At 41.2% G+C, this 19,343-nt stretch overlaps 1 protein-coding gene across 1 annotated transcript in view; it reads right to left on the reverse strand.

Moving 5' to 3' along the window:
- Positions 1-19,343, reverse strand: part of birc6 (baculoviral IAP repeat containing 6) — a 270,551-nt gene that overhangs the window by 102,835 nt on the left and 148,373 nt on the right. Inside the window, 8 exon segments of the mRNA XM_072264879.1 lie at positions 4,947-5,090; positions 7,068-7,863; positions 10,508-10,729; positions 11,822-11,930; positions 13,576-13,832; positions 17,324-17,603; positions 18,158-18,358; positions 19,029-19,223. Of these exon segments, the coding sequence (XP_072120980.1) occupies positions 4,947-5,090; positions 7,068-7,863; positions 10,508-10,729; positions 11,822-11,930; positions 13,576-13,832; positions 17,324-17,603; positions 18,158-18,358; positions 19,029-19,223 (2,204 nt within the window).

A 19,343-nucleotide genomic window follows, 5' to 3' on the forward strand; every position in this document is an offset into this window, starting at 1 on the left:
TTTAAACTAACATTTTAAGTATCCTCATTTTTTTTATCCTCATTTCACTGTGCTGTCAGAATTTGGAACAGCCTTCCAGATGCTGTGGTTGGAAACATCTGCGACGATGGGGTCCAAGCCTTCAAGAGTCGAGTGCACAAACACCTATCATCTCTGGGGGGGGGGGGGGGGGTCGTCACATGCCTCTTCATAAGTTATCATGAAGGGGACCAGGATGGCAATGCTTGGTTGTTGGTAGGTAGGGTTAATACCTGACTTTCAAGAGCACTTGTGAGTTATGTTCCAGCTGGACTTAGTCCTTCAACTGCTGGAGAACAGTGCGGAAAGAACAGGTGGTTTTCTCCCGGTAGGGATTAGTTTTTAGCATGTGTATAAATGCTGTCTCTCTTCAGCAGACTTCATCATGATCATCATGATCCCAGTATTTCTACTATTTTTTAACTGTACATATGATCTTTTTGTGTTCTATCGCTGAGCAGCTGCGAACCATCTGATTGGCCTACCAGAGTTCTCTTTGGGAACTAGTCGACTTGATCAGCATTTCTGATCTGGCTATTGTTCATGATTGCATTTAATTAAAAAAACATGGCCTAATTATTTCTAGTACTTTGTGTTTATATTTTACTATTAAGGGAACTGAATTAAAGAAGGTAATGTCCTCTATCTCAGAAGTGCTGAATAAAGAACACAAAATGGTTGATAGTTTTGTTAACCAAATGTAACAGTGTTAAAGTCAAGGAAAAGCAATGTCTTTCAATCATATGGCACTATTATCTGGTTCTTAATTTGACTGTGTTGATGAACATATAGTCTAAGGAAGCCATCTAGTGGATGCTTCCCTATACAAGGAACAGAAACAGGTGTACTCTTATTCAGCTATAATGACAGGCGATTAATGCAGAGTGAATTGCACAAATTTAATTTCACAAAAGTTCCTGTACTTTTCATTATGAATTTGCATCCATTGTAGATGCACTATCAAAAACAAATGATCTGCTTTCCTAAACGGGACAGTGGCTTACATAGAAATGTATGAAGTTCTGATTTTATTACTTACTTGACTGAATATTTTTTATTCAACTACTTGTGAATTTCAGATGCATACTTGCATCGAGATCATTTAAGGCATTGCTGATGCTGCTCAATTTATTTGCTCCATTTAAGCATTATTCAATTTTTAATAAATTAAAAAACAACAATAAGTAAATAGGAACATTAATAGGCCAACAGGTCCCTTCCTGTTTAATCACTCAATATGATCACACCTCTCCTCTCAGCCTCAGGTCACAGACTCAGAACACAAGGACATCCCTTTAGAAAAGAGCTGAATAATTTCCTCAGCCAGAGAGTGGTGAATCTGTGGGATCCATTGCCGCAGACAGCCATGGTGGCCAAGTCATTGGGTATATTTAAAGCTGAGGTTGATGGGTTCTTATTAAGGGCATCAAAGTTTACGGGGAGAAGGCAGGGGAAACAAGATTGACAGAGATATTGAATCAGCCATGATGGAATGGCAGAGCAGACTCGACAGGCCGAATGGCCTAATTCTACCCTCATGTCTTGTGGTCTCGCCTATGCTAATTTCATGGCCCTCAATTCTCCGATACCAGATGTTCTTTCTTTAAATATCTCTAATGATCAAGCCTCCATGAACCTCTGTGGCAGACATTTCCAGTTCCATCATTCTGTGAAGAAATGCTTGAACACTTGTTATACATGTAATTCTAGAGAATTAGCCACTCATGACAGACGACCCTCTCAAACTAGAAGTTAGCCAGGGCCTGCCCCAAATATGAGTAGGTGCTTTCTTAAGGAAGCTAGAATTGTCCACAGTATTCCCAATGTGGCCTCGCTAAGATCGTACACAACTGAAACAATATTTCCCTACTTCTCAACTCCAATCCCCCTGTAAAAAAGGATAATTTTCTATTTGCGTTCATAATCACTTGAAGTACCTGTCACTTTATGATAAGGTATACACAAGAACATTTAGATGTCTCTGAAGCTCAATCGTTTGGTGTTTTCTTTCTTGTGACTGACTGGCAGGTGGGTGAACTGCAAAGTGTGTGAGTGTGTGAGAGAGATAGGTGGTTTGCAAGTTTTGTTTCTTTTTGTTTTTCTTGCTGAGGGGTGGGGAGTTGATGTCTTTTCTTTCAACAACTCCCATAGTCTGACTGCATTTCATAGCCATCTGGAGAAGACAAATATAGTAGTATTGTACATGCATACTTTGGCAATAAAATGAACCACTGAACCTTTGTTCACCAGTATCAGTTCTGTGAATAGAACGTATGGTTGAATTTACCAACCATTACCACATCATAAGTTATAACAGATGGCTTCATGGCCATTTGGGTTCTTTCCACCATTCAGCAAGACTATGGCTGATCTTCCACCTCAGCATAATTTCTAACACAATCTCATCTCTGAGATTGCATTAGATCTCATTCTGTAGTGCACATGCGCCGGTCGTGCATGCAGCCTGGTACAGCGGTTCCGATCTATTATTACTTTCTTCTTCTTACCTTTAACTTACATTATTTTTTTGTATTTTTTTTCTCACGGTAACACGTCGAAGCTGCACCCTCTCTAACATGCTGGTAGAGAGAGTTTTATTTGGGTTTTTTTTAGCGCTGGAAATAGTTACATCCCGACACGCGGGACAGAAGCAAGGTCGCATTGTGTATTCCAGGGACCAGCTAATGTCGGCCGGTTTAGCTAGCAGAGCGGCGGACACCCCTGCTGAAATCCGGAGGAAAACACACAGAGGATGCAGAGGGGGATCACAAAGTGGAAGAAAGAGGACCGGGTCGAGACAACAGAGGCTTATGGAGAAGAGGAGTTCGGTGGGTAATACCGTTCCGTCTGACCGGAAGTGCACTGAGAGCGGTAAGCGTAAAGGAGTTGGGTGCTTACTGATCTGATTGACAACAGATGGTGCAATCCGGGTCATATTACGATCGAGGAACGTGTTTGTAGACCGTATACTGAACTTTCTACTGTTGGACTTCGGCCACATTCCAACGTGATACAACACTTGGCGACACGGCAGGTCGTTCCTGCCTGTGGCCATTGAATGTGCAGCTCCTCCCGTGAAGGGTCAGACACCCTGAGCCAATAGACTGGTCCTGGACTTATTTTCCATCTGGCATAGTTTGCATTTTGTTGTTTGATTGTTTGTGGTTTTTGTATTGCTATATTTACGCTCTATTCTTGGTTGGTGCGGCTGTAACAAAACCAAATTTCCCTCGGGATTAATAAAGTATATCTATCTATCTCCCTCGATAGCCTTAATACCCAAAGACCTCATCTGAATGAAGACAACTGTTCATTTTCCTCCATAGATTTTGCCTGACCCACTGAGTTTCTTCAACAATTTGTGCATTGATTCAGAATACTAGCATCTGCCATCTCTCCTGCGCTTTTGAATTTCCACTGCATCCCAAGCAGAGAACTCCTAAGGTTCACGAATCTCAAAGGAACTTCCTTCTCAGTTGGATTCTCATCAACCTTTCCAAACTAGGTTGCTGGTCCAAGACCCAGTCAATTCAGCAAGAGAAAATGTTCTCCATGCATCTGGCCAGTCAAGTCATTAGGGCATTTTATAGGATTCTAAGAGAATTAAAGAACGAAATTCTAGTGTATGCAATCACTCCCATATGGTAAACTTGGCCATTACAGGAAATGGCCTAATAACCCCTTGAACTCCCTTCATGACAAATTCTTTTCTTTGGCAAGAAGATCAAAAAATTTACAAGGTTTTCCAAATACAGATACTTTCTCACCATGGCACTATAAAATCTCTACGATTCCCTTACTCCTACAATCAAACCCTGCTAACATATCATTTGTACTGCTTACTGCTTGCTAATTCTTCAGTGAATTGTGTATAAGCAACCTAGGTCCCGTAGAACGTCGATACTAATGAATCGCTTTGTTCTTCACAGTAACATGCATCAAGATGGATTACCTCAGTATCCACACCATCTTTTAACTGCTAATTAAATGTTATATTCTCACCCATTCATTTAGCATGTCTACATATTTCTGAAGCATTCTTTACATTTGCCTCTACCATGATTTCAGGTAACTTGTCCCAAATACCCACCACTTTTTGTGTGAAATAAAATTGTCCCTCGGTTTCTCTTAATATTTTTTAAACTTATATCTTAAGTTTATGCCCTTTAGACTCCTCTACCTTAATTAAAGCAAACTATGACTCTGAGAGTCCGCTCTCAAATCTCCGGGAAATAGATCAGGTCAACCAGGTTAGTAACCTCCAAGCTCACCAACTTCTCTTGTACTATATTTTCAGTAATACTTCCAGTTCCTCATTGTCACTAGATGCTTGAATCTTCAACTTAATCGAGTAGTCTTTGAGCATTTTCTTCCATGAAGACTGGCACAAAATCATTAATTCCTTTGCCATTTACTTATTCCCTCTTATAAATTTGCCAGTCTGCTATAAAGAGCCCACATTTCTACTCACTGTTACTTTCTTTTTATAAAAGGTGTTAATGTCTGTCTTTATGCTTCTCACCAATCTAAATTTATACTGTACTTTGCCGTATCAAATTCTTGGCCCTCTACAGAACTCTGAAGTCTCTACTTTCTGAAGATCTCCATCTGAAATTCCGAGGTTCACATTCCCCTGTGAAACTAGTTTAAATCCCTTCCAATATCATGAACAAACCAAGTTGCATCCCCTTTTCCTCCTCACTCCATAGTTTAAATATTATCACTTCCTTTGTTTAATATGCACATCTAATCTGCCTGAACAAAACTCAGGATACATTAAGGGTTAACCTGAAATGTCAGCTATCCATTTCGCTCTAGTTCATTCCAGATGCTACCTGACACGAATCCCCTCAGTTTGTTTTCACAGCCTGAAAAAAATGCATGATTATTTTGATAAACTTTGCAGATATATGTCATTTTGTACTTACAGGGCAAGGGGAATGAAGAAACACGGTCACTTTTTCATCTTCCAACATCAGCTGCAAGAAAAGCCTCCTGATAAAACCAGAGATATTTCCCGACGTTGGGATATTTGGTCGCTGAGGTGTTGACTGGAATAGCTCACACAGAACCTGAAAATATTTTAATTTTAAATTAGCTTTTGTCCATTGCTACTTGTTGTTTAATTACCATTTGACAAAGTCTGACACAATATTCTAGTCTTATTCAGCAAAATATATTGAGTTGTGTGTAAGTAAACAAATTAAAAATGAGATTAGACATTTATAATGATCAAAACCTCAGTTTTCATCACTAAAATTTCACCGAGTCTCAAACATCTGTGCACAAGCTGAACAAAAGCTCAAAACAATTAAGTGACAGATGGTGTTGCATCTGTTGCAATGCACTATCACTACACTATCATCCAGCAGGAGGTTGCAGTCTTTTGCTATCTTTGACAAAATGTAAAACTCGACTGCCAGTTTCCTTCTCTCAAGGTGTGCCAGGACATCAGAGGATCGACCCTGTGCACTGTGCCACCCTAGTACCAATGTGGTGCCCAGGCTGGAGGCAGGCTCAGTCCAAGTATGACCAGCTCCATAGCAGCTTTCAGGGCAGAGTACAATTCAGAAAAAAATGAGCAACGTGGTGTTTGATGTCCAAGAATCCTGCTTCACCTTCAAGAGCTTGGAGATATCTCAGAGTAACCAAACCACCAGCATTCTCAAGTCTCCATTCAGAGTTGGCCTTAGTTGGAAAAGAAAAATGAGTTGAGGTGGCGGGGGGGAGGGGCGGAATTAATCTGAAACTATAGAGGAATGAAATAATGATTTCTACTTGCTTTTCCACACCACTTGCCAGCAAGTACATGGCTCTAGATGTCATCTGATGACACTCAGATTTGTTTTATCACTCACTCCAAAATGGAAAATTAACAACAGACAAAGATGAGGTATTGAAGAGTACTAGCACATGGAATCAACAAGAAAGAATGAAAGAAGAATTAACTGTACAATTTTAGCTCTGAGAAACTGAGTAAATTAATTAGTTACAGTGTACAGAACTATGGTGGTTAAGTTGCTGTACCACTATCCAAATACCTGGACTAATGACTAGACAAACTTTAGTCCCTTTGTGGAAGCTGGAAACTTTAACTTCAGAAAAATCAAATCAATCTGGTACAAAACACTAATCATTCAATGTGACCACAGAATTCCTGTACTGTCACACGAATTTATCTGATCCTCCAGCAAACCTTCATCCTGAGCTGGTCAAGTCTATATACAATGAGGCCCACAGCCAAGTAACTGGTTCTTACTAGTTCTGAAAGTGACAAGATCTCTCTGGCTGGGACATTTAGGGATCATGAAGAATTTACAATCAATCATAGAAATACAAGGGGTGATTGATAAGTTTGTGGCCTAGGGTAGGAGGAGTCAATTTTAGAAAACCTAGCACATTTATTTTTCCTACATTTACACACTTAGTCCAGTGGTCGTGGAGGACAAACTTATCAATCGCCCCTGCTGTGGATGACCTGGAGGTCCAAGACTCTCTCATTACATGCACATGCAGTTCAACTCTTTGAGTGATAATGCAGAAAGTTTGAAGTTAACAACTCATCTCCTTCCACCTTAGGCCACGAACTTATCAATTGCCCCTGATGTGGACCACTTCTACAAAGAAAGGATCCGTACACCCCACGACCACTGGACTAAGTGTGTACATGTAGGAGGGGACTGTATTGAAAAATAAATGTGCTGGGTTTTCTAAAATTGACTCCTTCTACCTTAGGCCACGATCTTATCAGTCACCCCTCTTAAATCACTAATACTTATAATCCTGGCTAAGGCATGGAAAATTGACAGAAATAGGCTCTAACATGAATATCACTTACACCAAAACGTTTAGAACAAGATAGGGTGGGAAAGTATCTTCTTCTCATCCCTGGGGAAAATTTCACATTAAGCAATGCATAAAAAGTTGCAAATAGATTGAAAAGTTGGTCCATAACTCTAATTCAGTCATATGCAATTTATGTGCTTCAGACAAAGTTTCAGCTCTCAACTAAGTGTAGCAAACAATTCAATATACTTTGTTGACATTACCTGAGCCATTAATTTCTGATTATATGGATGACAAGAAATGCACTGCAAGAAGAATGCCACTGTTGAGTTTTCAATTGCTGTTCTTTGCTGAGTGGTTAATCCCACACCTGCCGGTGAAGAGGCAGAAGGAAGATATCTGGAACCAACATGATGGGACCCATTCTGGTGGTGGTGCCCAGAATTACTGCTACTACTGGAATGACACAACAAGAACAGGAGAGCAGTCCACAAGGGGTTTACTTCGGGTCCCCCTAACCAGTCCTTCATGGTGTGGCTGTTGCCGACTTCAGTGAGAAAACGGAGAACAGGAGCCACCAGGTCGGCTGTGAGGGGAACTCTGCTGATTGCACGTTGTTGTGAATGATGCCTTTTGTTTCTGTCCGTGGCTGCCTCCACAGGAGGCATTGCACAATCCAAACTGGAAATATGATTGAAGCAGAAACTGATTAAGCTCTTTACGAGCATCGAAGGCAAACCGGATTCCAAGAGCTGTTTAATCGCTTCTGGAGACTGGGTTGCCGCCGCAAGTGTAACAAGATGGGATTCATTCAGTGCAATTGGCGCTTGTGCATTCTTAGAGTCATCTGTTAAACCAGAATCCAGATCCTCTTTCTTGCTGTCATCAGTCATTGAAAGTCTGTGTTGCATTTGTATAGGAGGCAGATTGATGCCCATCCAGCCCATGAGCAAAGAAAAGTAGCTTGGGTGGATATGACACATGGAACACAGCAGACTGTCTACAGCTTTCTTCAGAACCATGTTGCAAGGAAGAGACATGGACCAGTTGTACAGCAATCTAAAGAGACAGAATTTGTAATTAGATCAGTAATAAAATTGCAGCGGTGAAAAAATGCACCTACAGTACCAAAACATATTCAGACCTGCAAGTACAACCATAGAAACATCATGATAAGTACAAAAGGACATTTAAACTGTGTTCCTAAAGATTAGAAATAAAACAAATGAGGCTGTAAATCTGAAATAAATAAAGGCCAGACATACTCATCCTGTCAAGGAGTGGCTGAAGAAAGAGAAACAGTCATAATTGGAAAGGAAGGAAAACAAATTAGCATTAAGATCTTTCCTACATACTACTTCCCAACTTGTGTAAACCTTCATCAGTTGATAATTTCCAACACTATTTTAAAGCAAAACATCATCCATTACTTCACCAGATCTTCCAAACTTACAAAGTTTAATAATATTATTATTTTGTCACCATCAATATTAACATGTCAACTTGCAAACTACATGACCCCTTGAACCTGCACTGCAATTCCACAGGATCACCGCTGATCTAACAGTGACCTCAATTGTGCATTCCCACTTACCACAGTTAGCTTTCATTCCTTGCTTATTCTAGAGCAATCAACACAAAACAGGACCTTCAGCCCAAGTTGTATTTGCCTGTATTTTGGCACATATCCCTCGAAAACTTTCCTTTTCCTACAGCTATCCAATTTTCTTTAGAACGAAGGAGATGTTCTCCTTTTTCAAAGAAAAGGGTTTCCCTTCCTCAACCATCTATGCTGCCCTCAACCACATCTCTTCCATTCCACACGTCTGCAATCACCTCTGATCTGAGCCGACATTTACGTGCCGGGCGGCACCTAATTAATTAGCTTGTTTATTTTGGTTTTTTTCTTAAGGACGTGCAGGGTGCATTCCAATTACCGCTGCACCACTGCATTCTTTGCGGCAATGTATTGGTCCGCGGCCCGGAGGTTGGGGACCACTGCTCTAACCCCATCCTTCCGCCAACCTACGAGGGACAGGGTTCCTCTTGTCCTCGCCTACCACAGCACCAGCCTCCGTCTCCAGCACTTCTGGCACTTCCAACGGGATCCCACCACCAAGCACATCTTTCCCTCCCCCTCACTTTCCGCTCTCCGCAGGGATCGCTCCCTACACGACTCCCTTGTCCATTCATTCCTCCCCATTGATCTCCCTCCTGGTATCCTTGCAAGCCAAGTGAGGCGACACTTCACTTGAGAGTCTGATGGGGTCATCGACTGTGTCCAGTGCTCCCGGTGTGGCCCCCTGTACATTGGTGACACCCGACATAGATTGGGAGGCTGATTCTCCGAGCACCTATGCTCCATCTACCAGAAGAAGCAGGATCTCCCAGTGGCCACCTATTTTAATCCAACTTCCCATTCTAATATGTCAATCCACAGCCTCCACTACTGTCGAGATGAGGCCACACTCACGTTAGAGTAACACCAACTTATATTCTATCTTGGTAGCTTCCAACCAGACGGCATAAATATCCTGTAATGTCCAACCCACCCCCCTTCCCCTTCAGCATTTCCCATCCCCTTTTCCCTCTCTCACCTCATCACCTCCTGCCCATCACTCCCCTCTGGTGCTCCTACCCCCTTTTCTCTCTTCTCTCATCTTGCCAACGGGTCTTGGCCCGAAATGTCGACTGTACTCCCCCCCCCCCCCACCCCCCAACACACAAAGATGCTGCCTGGCCTGCTGAGTTCCTCCGGCATTTTGTGTGCATTGCCCGAATTTCCAGCATCTCGTTTGTGACTGTACTCTCCTCTACCACTTTCTACAGCAATTTGTTCCATATATTCTATTCTCTTTATGAAAATTTTGCCCCTCAAGACATTTTTAAATGTTTTCCCCCATCACACTTTAAATATATGCCCTCCAGCTTTGGACTCTACTACCCCAGAGGAAAGACTGTGGGTATTCAAGTAAGTATGTCCTCATGATTTTATAAACCTAAATTATATCCTCCCACATTCCAGAGAAGATAGTCCTAGTTGATCCAGCCTCTTGTAACTCAAACCTGCCAGTCCTGGTAACAACATCATAAAGCACCTTCACCCTACAGAGGTGATCTGCATTTAATTATGGGACTTCTAAAACCAATTGGCTGCACCAGCAATAATTTGGTGTGTCATATTAAAGGGGGTGAATATTTATGCAATCAATTTTGTGCTTTATATTTGTAATTAATTTAGATCACTTTGTAGAGATCTGTTTTCGCTTTGACACGAGAATCTTTTCTATTGATCAGTGTCCAATTACATCCACTGTGATTCAACGTTGTAAAACAATAAAGCATGAAAACTCCAAGGGGAGTGAATACTTTTCATAAGCACTGTACCTTTGAAAGTTTCTTATGTCCTCTTCACAACTTGTATTCCTATCTTTTGCTGTTGACACATTTTAGCAGCTATATCTTTAGTCCCCAAATCCAAGGAATTAATGTGAACTATAAAAAGTTAAGACTCATCTCTCTGTGCCACACTTCTGTTGTATCTTACCATTCAGAAAAAGATCCATTTACCCCCATATTTTTAAATTCTTCAGAAAATATTCATGTGAACAGAAATTTATAGAAAAGGACTAAAAGTAACTGTGATAGTGTTCAAAATCTGTTTCCAAATTAAACCCATGAAATATTAGAGGATTTTACTTACTCAAACAGCTCTCTGTTTAGTAAACCTGGAAGATCATACTCTACAGGTAACTCATAGCTATGCCACAGGACAGCAGCAACACAGTGCAAATGAGATGGTGATGGCATAAGGAGCCCATACTCGCGAGTTATGTTCTCAGTATTCACAGCAGCAGTGTGGCCACTTCTCTTCAGTGCAGCCACTCCAGCAGAGTCATAAACCCATTTTAACAAAGCCTGGATCCTGAAATGGAAAAGTCCATGTCAGCTCAGTGAGCTTTAGCATATATACATTGCTTTTATAAAGATCACGAATCACAAAGAATTTTGTCATTTAAAGATAACTATTAGGTCATTAACACTCCATTCATTGCTCAGTTGAAAGCAGTATTAACATATGAATTTGGGTCAAGTTCCAACCTGAAAATGGATGAGTCAAGTCAGATACGGCCACTGAGATTAAACACACCTGGCAAGCAATTACAAAAGAAAAATGGCTAGATAGCAAAATAATTAAGATCCTCCAACTCTCGTGTATGGATGTTTGAAAGATCATGGTGACTACCTCAGATGATTTTATCTGAAGAATGCACGATTTCAAAGACTTAATTGTTAGAAGCAGGAGCTCTTGCTCCTTTTAACTCCACATAAATAATTTAGAGCTATATTTTACAATGCCTTTTCTGTTTACTGCTGGTGAATTTGGGTATGGACCAGCAAGCTGAATACCAAAATCTTATCTGCTTCATAAAAACCCAACTTGCACCAAAAAAAAAGTTCTGCAAAAGGCCAACATTGCACCACTCCCAACAAAAAGCCCCTTTATCTAAGCCAGGGTCTGCAAAACAGACAGACAACGGTAAGGTGCTAACACAGTTCAAACTATTGCTTCACTGCAGGCTTAAAAAGACACCATTTTATACTTTATATTACTGAAATGCGTATTTATTATATGCATATTCAGTTAATATTCACACAAGTTAAACTGGAACTTTAACCTTCCTGATGAGTTGCGAGTGATCACTGAGCCCAGAAAGATGGCACAAAAGATGCTTCAGAATTAACTTAAGCTGTCCATACACAGGATTTGTCACTTGTTATTTTACAATCAGGCACTAAAAAAATCTCACCTGGAAAAGCTGCTGTGGAGTGTTTACATAGCAGTAAAGTGGCAGTAAAAAGACACATCCACTGCATGGCCATTTTTGGCGAGATAAATTATCCTTAACACATTTTGCCTGTTGTAAAAAGGCATGGCTTAGACTATGACAGATTATAATTTCCCAAAGAATTACTTATAAAGTTACAGCAGAACTTTACCCACAAGTGACATTACCTATCTTTAGTACCAGGATCCTGAGTTGTTCCAAGCTGATACAGGATGTCAATTGTTGAATCAGAGGAAAGCCCATTCAGTCGCCCAAAGAGCAAAGGACTGTTCAAATCTGGTGAGACAAGAAGTTTTACCGTGAACAGTTACTTCAGGAAATTGAGTTAGCATATGGCAAAGAATGGAGAAGGGAGAAAAAGCATAACCATCTCTTTAACACAACTCCTGAATAAAATATTGTTTTCACATTTAATGGCAACAATACAAATTCCACATGAAACATATTTCACAATAAGAAACTGGCATTTTATAGTTCAAGACCTATAGTTACAGATCACTACCAACAATTAGAAGTCTAAACTCACATTGCTTCTTAAGACTAAATTAACGGGGTAGTTGCCATATTACTTTTAACAAATACAGCAACAGCACATTGAAAAAAATCTTTGCCCAAGTGAGTCTGATAGTCATTAATGAACTATTAATAAATTTCATAGTCATGGAATTGCGCAGCTCAGAAACAGGACCTTTTGGCCATCTCATCGATGCCAATGACAATGTCTATCAATACTGATACCATTTACCTCTATTAGGCCAATATCCCGACTTGCCTTTCCTTTCTCAGTAAATGTCCACCTGCTACTTTAATAGTGTAATTGTATCTGCCACAAATATTATCTTCAGCAGCTTGCTCCATCCTTTGTTTGCAAAATTTACTTCTCAGATCAGTTTTAAGTCCCCCCCCACCCAACCTTATTAACCTACAAATTTCAACACCCCTACACACTGGGGAGGGGGGGTAATTGCTCCAATAGTCCAGTGAGAGCAAAGCTCACCTATCCAGTCTCTTCTTACAAGTATAGCACTACACTCAAAGCAACATCCCTTGTGAACTGCTGCTGAGCTCACTCTTATTGCTGCCATATCTTTATTGCAATGTGGTGACCAGAACTGTACACAATACTCTAAATGGGGTCTAAGCAGTGTTTTAAACAGCTGCAATATTATGGCCCAACACTTATATTGTTATTGTTTTCCACAACTTGTGGCGCATCAGCCAGCAATCTTGCCATTTCTTCAACATTTGTCCGTCCTTTTACAAGGCCAAGTTGCTAGCTTTACTATCAACCTAGCACGGATGGAGAACACACAAGGGGCTGGCTGGATTCAAACCTAGGCCCACTTGCTGCGAAGTCTGGTGCAGATGCCACTACACCACCGGCCAGCTAGAACAATTATCCACCACCTTTATGCAACCCAAACTGTCATTTTCAGCGTGTTATGGATTTGCACCCAAAAATCCTTCTGTAAGTCACTCCTTGGGTCACTGCCATGTCTGACCAGAATTTGACTTCACAAAGTATATTACCACACACTTATCAGAATTGCATTCCATCTCCCTCCATTTTGCCCAACTTTCCAGCTGATCCACGTCCTACCATATGCTCAGACTCTTCACAACCTACAGTTCCCCCATTTTGCATGGTGTCTACAAACATACTAATCAGACAGTCTATAATATATAGATACATTACAAACAGCATAAATCCTAGTACTGACTCCTGTACTACACCACTTGTTACAAACTTTAGGTTAGAAAACACTCATCCACCATTACCTTCTGCTTCCTTTTATCATGCCAATATGCCTAAGATCCCTGTGCCTTAGCCTGCCACACAGAATCTTGTCAAAAGCTCAATGTATGTCTGCCTTTAATTTTCTTACTTACTTTCATAGTCGCACTTAGTGAAATTTCTTACCGGTTGGATCAGTGCCTGAAGCAGCACAGTTCCTTAGAAGAATGTCAATCAGCTTTAGACCAATCCTGGTAGACTGCAACCCAATCTTTACCAAGACAGCTTCAATATTTGGCGAATGCATGCCGCAGTAGGGTGACATCAGGAGAGCTGCACAGGTCTGCAGTAAGTTGGCAGTAGGAGCTGCAGCACAGGCCATCATTGCCTCTAGTTCACTGATGTGGGTTAAGCAATGATGAAGGAGTCGCATCCAACCAATACTGAAAAGAAAAGTGAATGCGTCTAACATTTTCCAAGTAGCATCTAATGAAATGTTGTTCTCTTCCCCATCCTTAGAAATTTTCCATGCCCTTCTCCAATACTTATTTATTTCTGTAAGAATCTACAACTTATTGAACTGGCAGCAATTCTCAAAGGTAGATAGTGAACAAAGAGCAGAGGCATAGCTCACGGTTCAGGCTGAGTTTGTCTTCATCTGACAACCAGTAAGTCCCTAGAGGCGTTTATTAGCATCCCACAATAATTGGACAGAGACCAAATATTGAAAAAAACTAATTGCACAGAGGGCAACACGGATAACCGAATGAGTTAGTTACCCAAGACACCAAAAATTAAAGCTGGAGCATTACTGGTTTACACGAGAGCTGATTGATAAGTTTGTGGCCTAAAGTAGGAGGAGTTAATTTTAGAAAACCTAGCACATTTATTTTTCAACATAGTCCCCTCCTACATTTACACACTTAGGCTATGTCCACACTAGACCAGATAATTTTGAATACGCCGGTTTCGTGTAAAAACGATAGGCGTCCACACCAGGCATTTTTGAAAATACCTCCATCTGCATTAAAACCGATACTTGAGCGTATCTCCTCCTACTGGGCATGCGCAGGACACACAGAAAACAAGCGAAGAGGAAATGCTATACTTGGTGCGTGTTTGTCCAGCTACAGACTAGAAAAGCTTAAAAGTAAATTGCCAAACGAAAGACTTGGTGCGCGTTTGTCCAGAAACATGTCTGCATCAGTAAAGCACCTTGTGAAATGTATAAAACATGTCTGCATCAGTGTTATCTTGTATCTCCATACAACGTTACACATCTATTGTCAGATATTGTTGTTGTGGTGTTGGAGGTTGCGTTCAAGAAAACAAATGCCACGCTGCCGCCACCATTTGTTCTGGCACGGCATGACAGCACTTTTAAAATTAGCCAGTTACCCTGTACACACCACAACGGCCAACCGGTGTTTTCAGATTTAAACACTCTGGACAGTGTTTTAGAAAAGCTCTGTTTTCGGGGGAAGAAAACGCCATTTCAGTGTGGACGGAGGGCCAAAATGAAGAGAAAAAGCTTTGGTTACAGATTTATCCAGTCTAGTGTGGACGTAGCCTTAGTCCAGCGGTCGTGGAGCATACGGATCTTGGACCTCCAGAAAGTGTCCACAGCAGGGGTAATTGATAAGTTCATGGCCTAAGGCAGAAGGAGATGAGTTAAACAGCCTTCGTCACATGCACATGCATGTCCACTCTTTGAGTAGTGATTATTCAGAAAGTTTGAAGTTAATAACTCATCTCCTTCTACCTTGGGCCACAAACTTATCAATTACTCCTGCTGTGGGCATTTTCTGAAGGTCCAAGATCCATATGCTCAACGACAACGGGACTAAGTATGTAAATGTAGGAGGGAACTATGTTGAAAAGTAAATGTGCTGGGTTTTCTAAAATTGACTCTTTCTACCTTAGGCCATGAACTTATCAATCACTCCTCATATATTCCAGTCATTGACTCATAAACTAGCTGTAGTTTCACAGGCTACAAAAACATAACTGAGAAAATCAAGCTTTTTGGCAAGAAATTAAACTCTGCAGTTGAAAGACAACCATAATGGAAGAACACATACTAAATATAGAAATTTGTACCTATTACATCTTATTTCTAGACAGCTTGGGAACACTTAGCAACACAGACAAAATGCTGGAAGAACTCAGCAGGCCAGCCAGCAATTATGCAATAGAGTACAGTCAACATTTCAGGCCGAGACCCTTCATCAGGACTGGAGAAAAAAAAAATGGAAAAGATGAAGAGTCAGGGTAAGAAGGTTGGGGGGAGGAGAGGAGGAAGAAACACAAGGTGATAGGTGAAACCAGGAGGGCAGCAGGAGTGAAGTAAAGGGCTGAGGAAGTTGACTGGTGAAAGAGATACAGGGCTAGAGAAGGGTGAATCTGATGGAAGAGAACAGAAGGCCACGGAATAAAGAAAGAGAAAGGAGCACCAGACAGAGGTGATGGGCAGGTAAGGAGAGAAGGGCAAATGGGAATGATGGAAATGGTGAAGGGGGACAGGGGGGAGCATTACCGGAAGTTTGAGAAATTGATGTTCATGCCATCAGGTTGGAGGCTACTCAGGCAAAATACAAGGTGTTGCTCCTCCAACCAGAGGGTAGTCTCATCGCGACAGTACAGGAGGCCGTGGACTGACATGTTGGAATGGGAAGTGGAATTAAAATGAGTGGCCACTGTGAGAAGCCGCTTTTTCTGGCAGACATAGTGTAGCGAAGCGGTATCCCAGTCTATGTCGAGTTTCACCGATATACAGAGGGCCACACCAGTAGCACTGGATACAGTAACAGACTCACAGGTGAAGTGTCGCCTCACCTGGAAGGACTGTTTGGGGCCCTGAATGGTGGTGAGGGAAGAGATGTAGGGGCAGGTGCAGCACTTGTTCTGCTTTCAAGGATAAGTGCCAGGAGGGAGATCAGTGGGAAACCTTAGCCATTCAAAGTAAACGATACATTGCTAAATTCACTAACCATCAATTACTCATGCACAGTTTGAAAAGTTATATGCAATATTTTTGTAAATTGTTACATGAAAAATAAATACATTTTATAATTTGCTTATGCCATTATTATGAGCTTCACAACTTTAAAAGACACACTACTTATGGCTGATAACGACCTGTCACATTCTGACATGCTTCTCTCCAATAACTCTGCTCACATAGGCATGGTCCTCCAAGAGGACTATGCTTCAACAACCTGGAGAGCTATGTTGGCTGGAGTCAGGGCCTTGTGCCTTGGCTCTTGTTAGGATCACCCATGCCAAACAGGTCAAAGGGTCGAGGCCAGACCAAGAATGGTCCACCCATCCTCCAGGTTTGGGGGTTCAGCTCAGAGGAACCCTGACTGGTAAAACAAACCTGTTACAGAAACAGCAATGAAGAACCCTTCTACATCTGTGTATGACAGTACAGTACAGATGGCCAAGGATAGACAGAGAAAGAGAACTTCATTGTTACCCAAACACCAGCAGCATAACAGGCAGTAACTAAATAGTCATGGTGGCAATGCAGCCATCACCAAATAGCTGATTGGTTTCTCCCTCTCTAATCTTTTGTCCTAATCATAAAATCCCTTCCATAATCTCTTCCGTCTACCTCGCCCATCCAGCCAAGACAGTATTTTTTTTTGACATATTTCTCCTTTTCAACTGCTCAAATCGCTGATCTGAAAAACTAATCTTCCTTGGCAAATTCAGCTGCAGTATCAACCCTCCTTACTGTTACTTTAAATTCCTCCAAGCCCTTAAACCCATTCCTTCCACAAGAATATTCCTGCCCTCCTTCACTGCTCCTCAGCTCATTTCCTCGCATCCTTTTGGTCCCGGAGAATCCATTCTCTGAAGCTAGTCTGAACACAAGCTAATCTCCTGCACTTTGGCTCAGATATTGAAAACAAGTCTACCACAACCTTACCTGGTTTTGGAAACTTGATCTTCAGAAGGAAGGAATGGGTTATTCACAGTTGCTGATGAAGTGCTGCCAAAGGCTGTAAGACCCAGCAGTTTGATCTGTGACAGGCCCAGCGTGCTGGCATCCCGGGGACGGTGCAGCCGCAGGCAGACAGCTGATGCGACCTCTGCTTTGACCAGCTGTATTTTAATGTAAGTTAGCCCACTGGTAATGACTGGGGTAGAAAGGGGCAACATGTTCACTCCATCTGCACTAATCTCAACTGATACTGAAGAAGGACATGCTGCAGAAGAGAAATCAGAATAAATATTACTCTTAAAACAGCTGGTGAGCTGCATAATCTCAAAGGTATTACCCGATTTTAGTTATTGTAGATCAAACACATTTCCAGTTAGATTACAAGCTTGATAATGACTTAAATTGCTAAATATTTGGTCCAGAAAGTACATTAGTGGCTTTCCAAATAGTGTTATTAATCTGCAACAATCACCACTGCAATGTAAAAAAAAACTACCTTTAAGCTACTTTCTATTGACAACTTGTTTTGAGCCATCGCTATAGACAATTTCTTCAGGACTGATTGGGCAATAATTTTACAGTAACACTGTGACAACTTCTTAAAAATCATATGTTTTATGGTTTAGCATCACTGCTTATTATCATTAGGAGCTTTCTTCTGAACTCCATGTGCAGATATTCCATAGCCACAAAAGCCTTGGTTTCCAGCAAGAAAAATGGTGCCCCGCCACCTTGCCTAATCACCGACAAAACCTCAGATGGTAAGCAGCAAAATATTTATCTGAATTATCACAAGAACCCAACAATAATTATACATACTAGCGAGAGATGCAAGGTGAGGCTGAATGTGTATCTCTTTGAGTAACACAGCAGCAGGCAGATGAATAGTGAGGTCACACCATGCTTCTTCTGGTAAGAAAATATAAGACCATGCTGCAGATCTAGCTCTACGATGCGGTGGCGTGGCCTGAAGCAGTACCTCAGCTGGCTGTGCTGTTGGGCTACTGGAAGTTATTGTACCTATATTAAAAAAAATGAAAGAATTTCACTAAATTGTTTTCACACATCACACCATGCTCCACTTGAAATCTGTGGAAGTTGTAGCAAGGCAAGGGTTAACAATGCCCAGGCAAGGATAAATTGGAGATAGAGTGCAGACAGTTGAGGCAAGAAAGGTTTTTTTCTGAAGAGCTTAGCTTCCCTTTGCACAACAGGAGCCATTTCGGCTGACAGAAACCAGACAAGAATGTAACGGAATGATTCAAGGAACACAAACCAATTAAGCAAAAACTACTTTATTAACTTCTAAGCATCGTCGGCTGTGAGCTTGCAGTTTCTATCGATTTAACACCTGTATTGTAAATGGCAATTGATTTTGCAAATAAATTTAAACATTTACAGTTTATCAAATGATCAATATCCATAACTGCTCATCAATTTTGTATAAAATGGCATTTCTCTGTTCAGAGTTCAGAACAGTGTGGTGACACAGGAGACTTGTGCGCAGGTAAATAAAGCATGATGGAGGAATGAGAGAGAGTTTTCACAGCCCAGTTAATTGGCAACGACAACACTGCACGAAACACTAGCAACAATACTGGAAACCTTTTTTGGTACATAACTTCTCTTAGTCCAAAGTTATACAAGAAACAAATTTTGCACAGTGAAATCCAAGTGAGTCATTACATACCCAATGGGGCAAAGTTATGAAGTCCCTCAGCATTATCAGGCTCTGAAGCCAACACTCTTGCCTTCATGTTTCCATCGACCGTTTTACCAGGGCCACAATCGAGAAACTTCATTATGGTGGATACCATGCTCCGCGCTGTATTAACAATTGCTCGTGTGCTTGTGACCATGTTATTACAGATAAGCTGGACTCCCCCTAAAAGTATACACAAAATAGGTTTAAATATCTTAAAGACAGAATTGCATTCAGCAAATTAATTTGAACTACTTGGATCAAAAAGCCAAAACAGATCAAAGTGTATTTTTAGTCGGGCCT

The sequence above is a fragment of the Mobula birostris genome, chromosome 8 (genome assembly GCF_030028105.1).
Source record: "Mobula birostris isolate sMobBir1 chromosome 8, sMobBir1.hap1, whole genome shotgun sequence".
NCBI classification, from domain to species: domain Eukaryota; kingdom Metazoa; phylum Chordata; class Chondrichthyes; order Myliobatiformes; family Myliobatidae; genus Mobula; species Mobula birostris.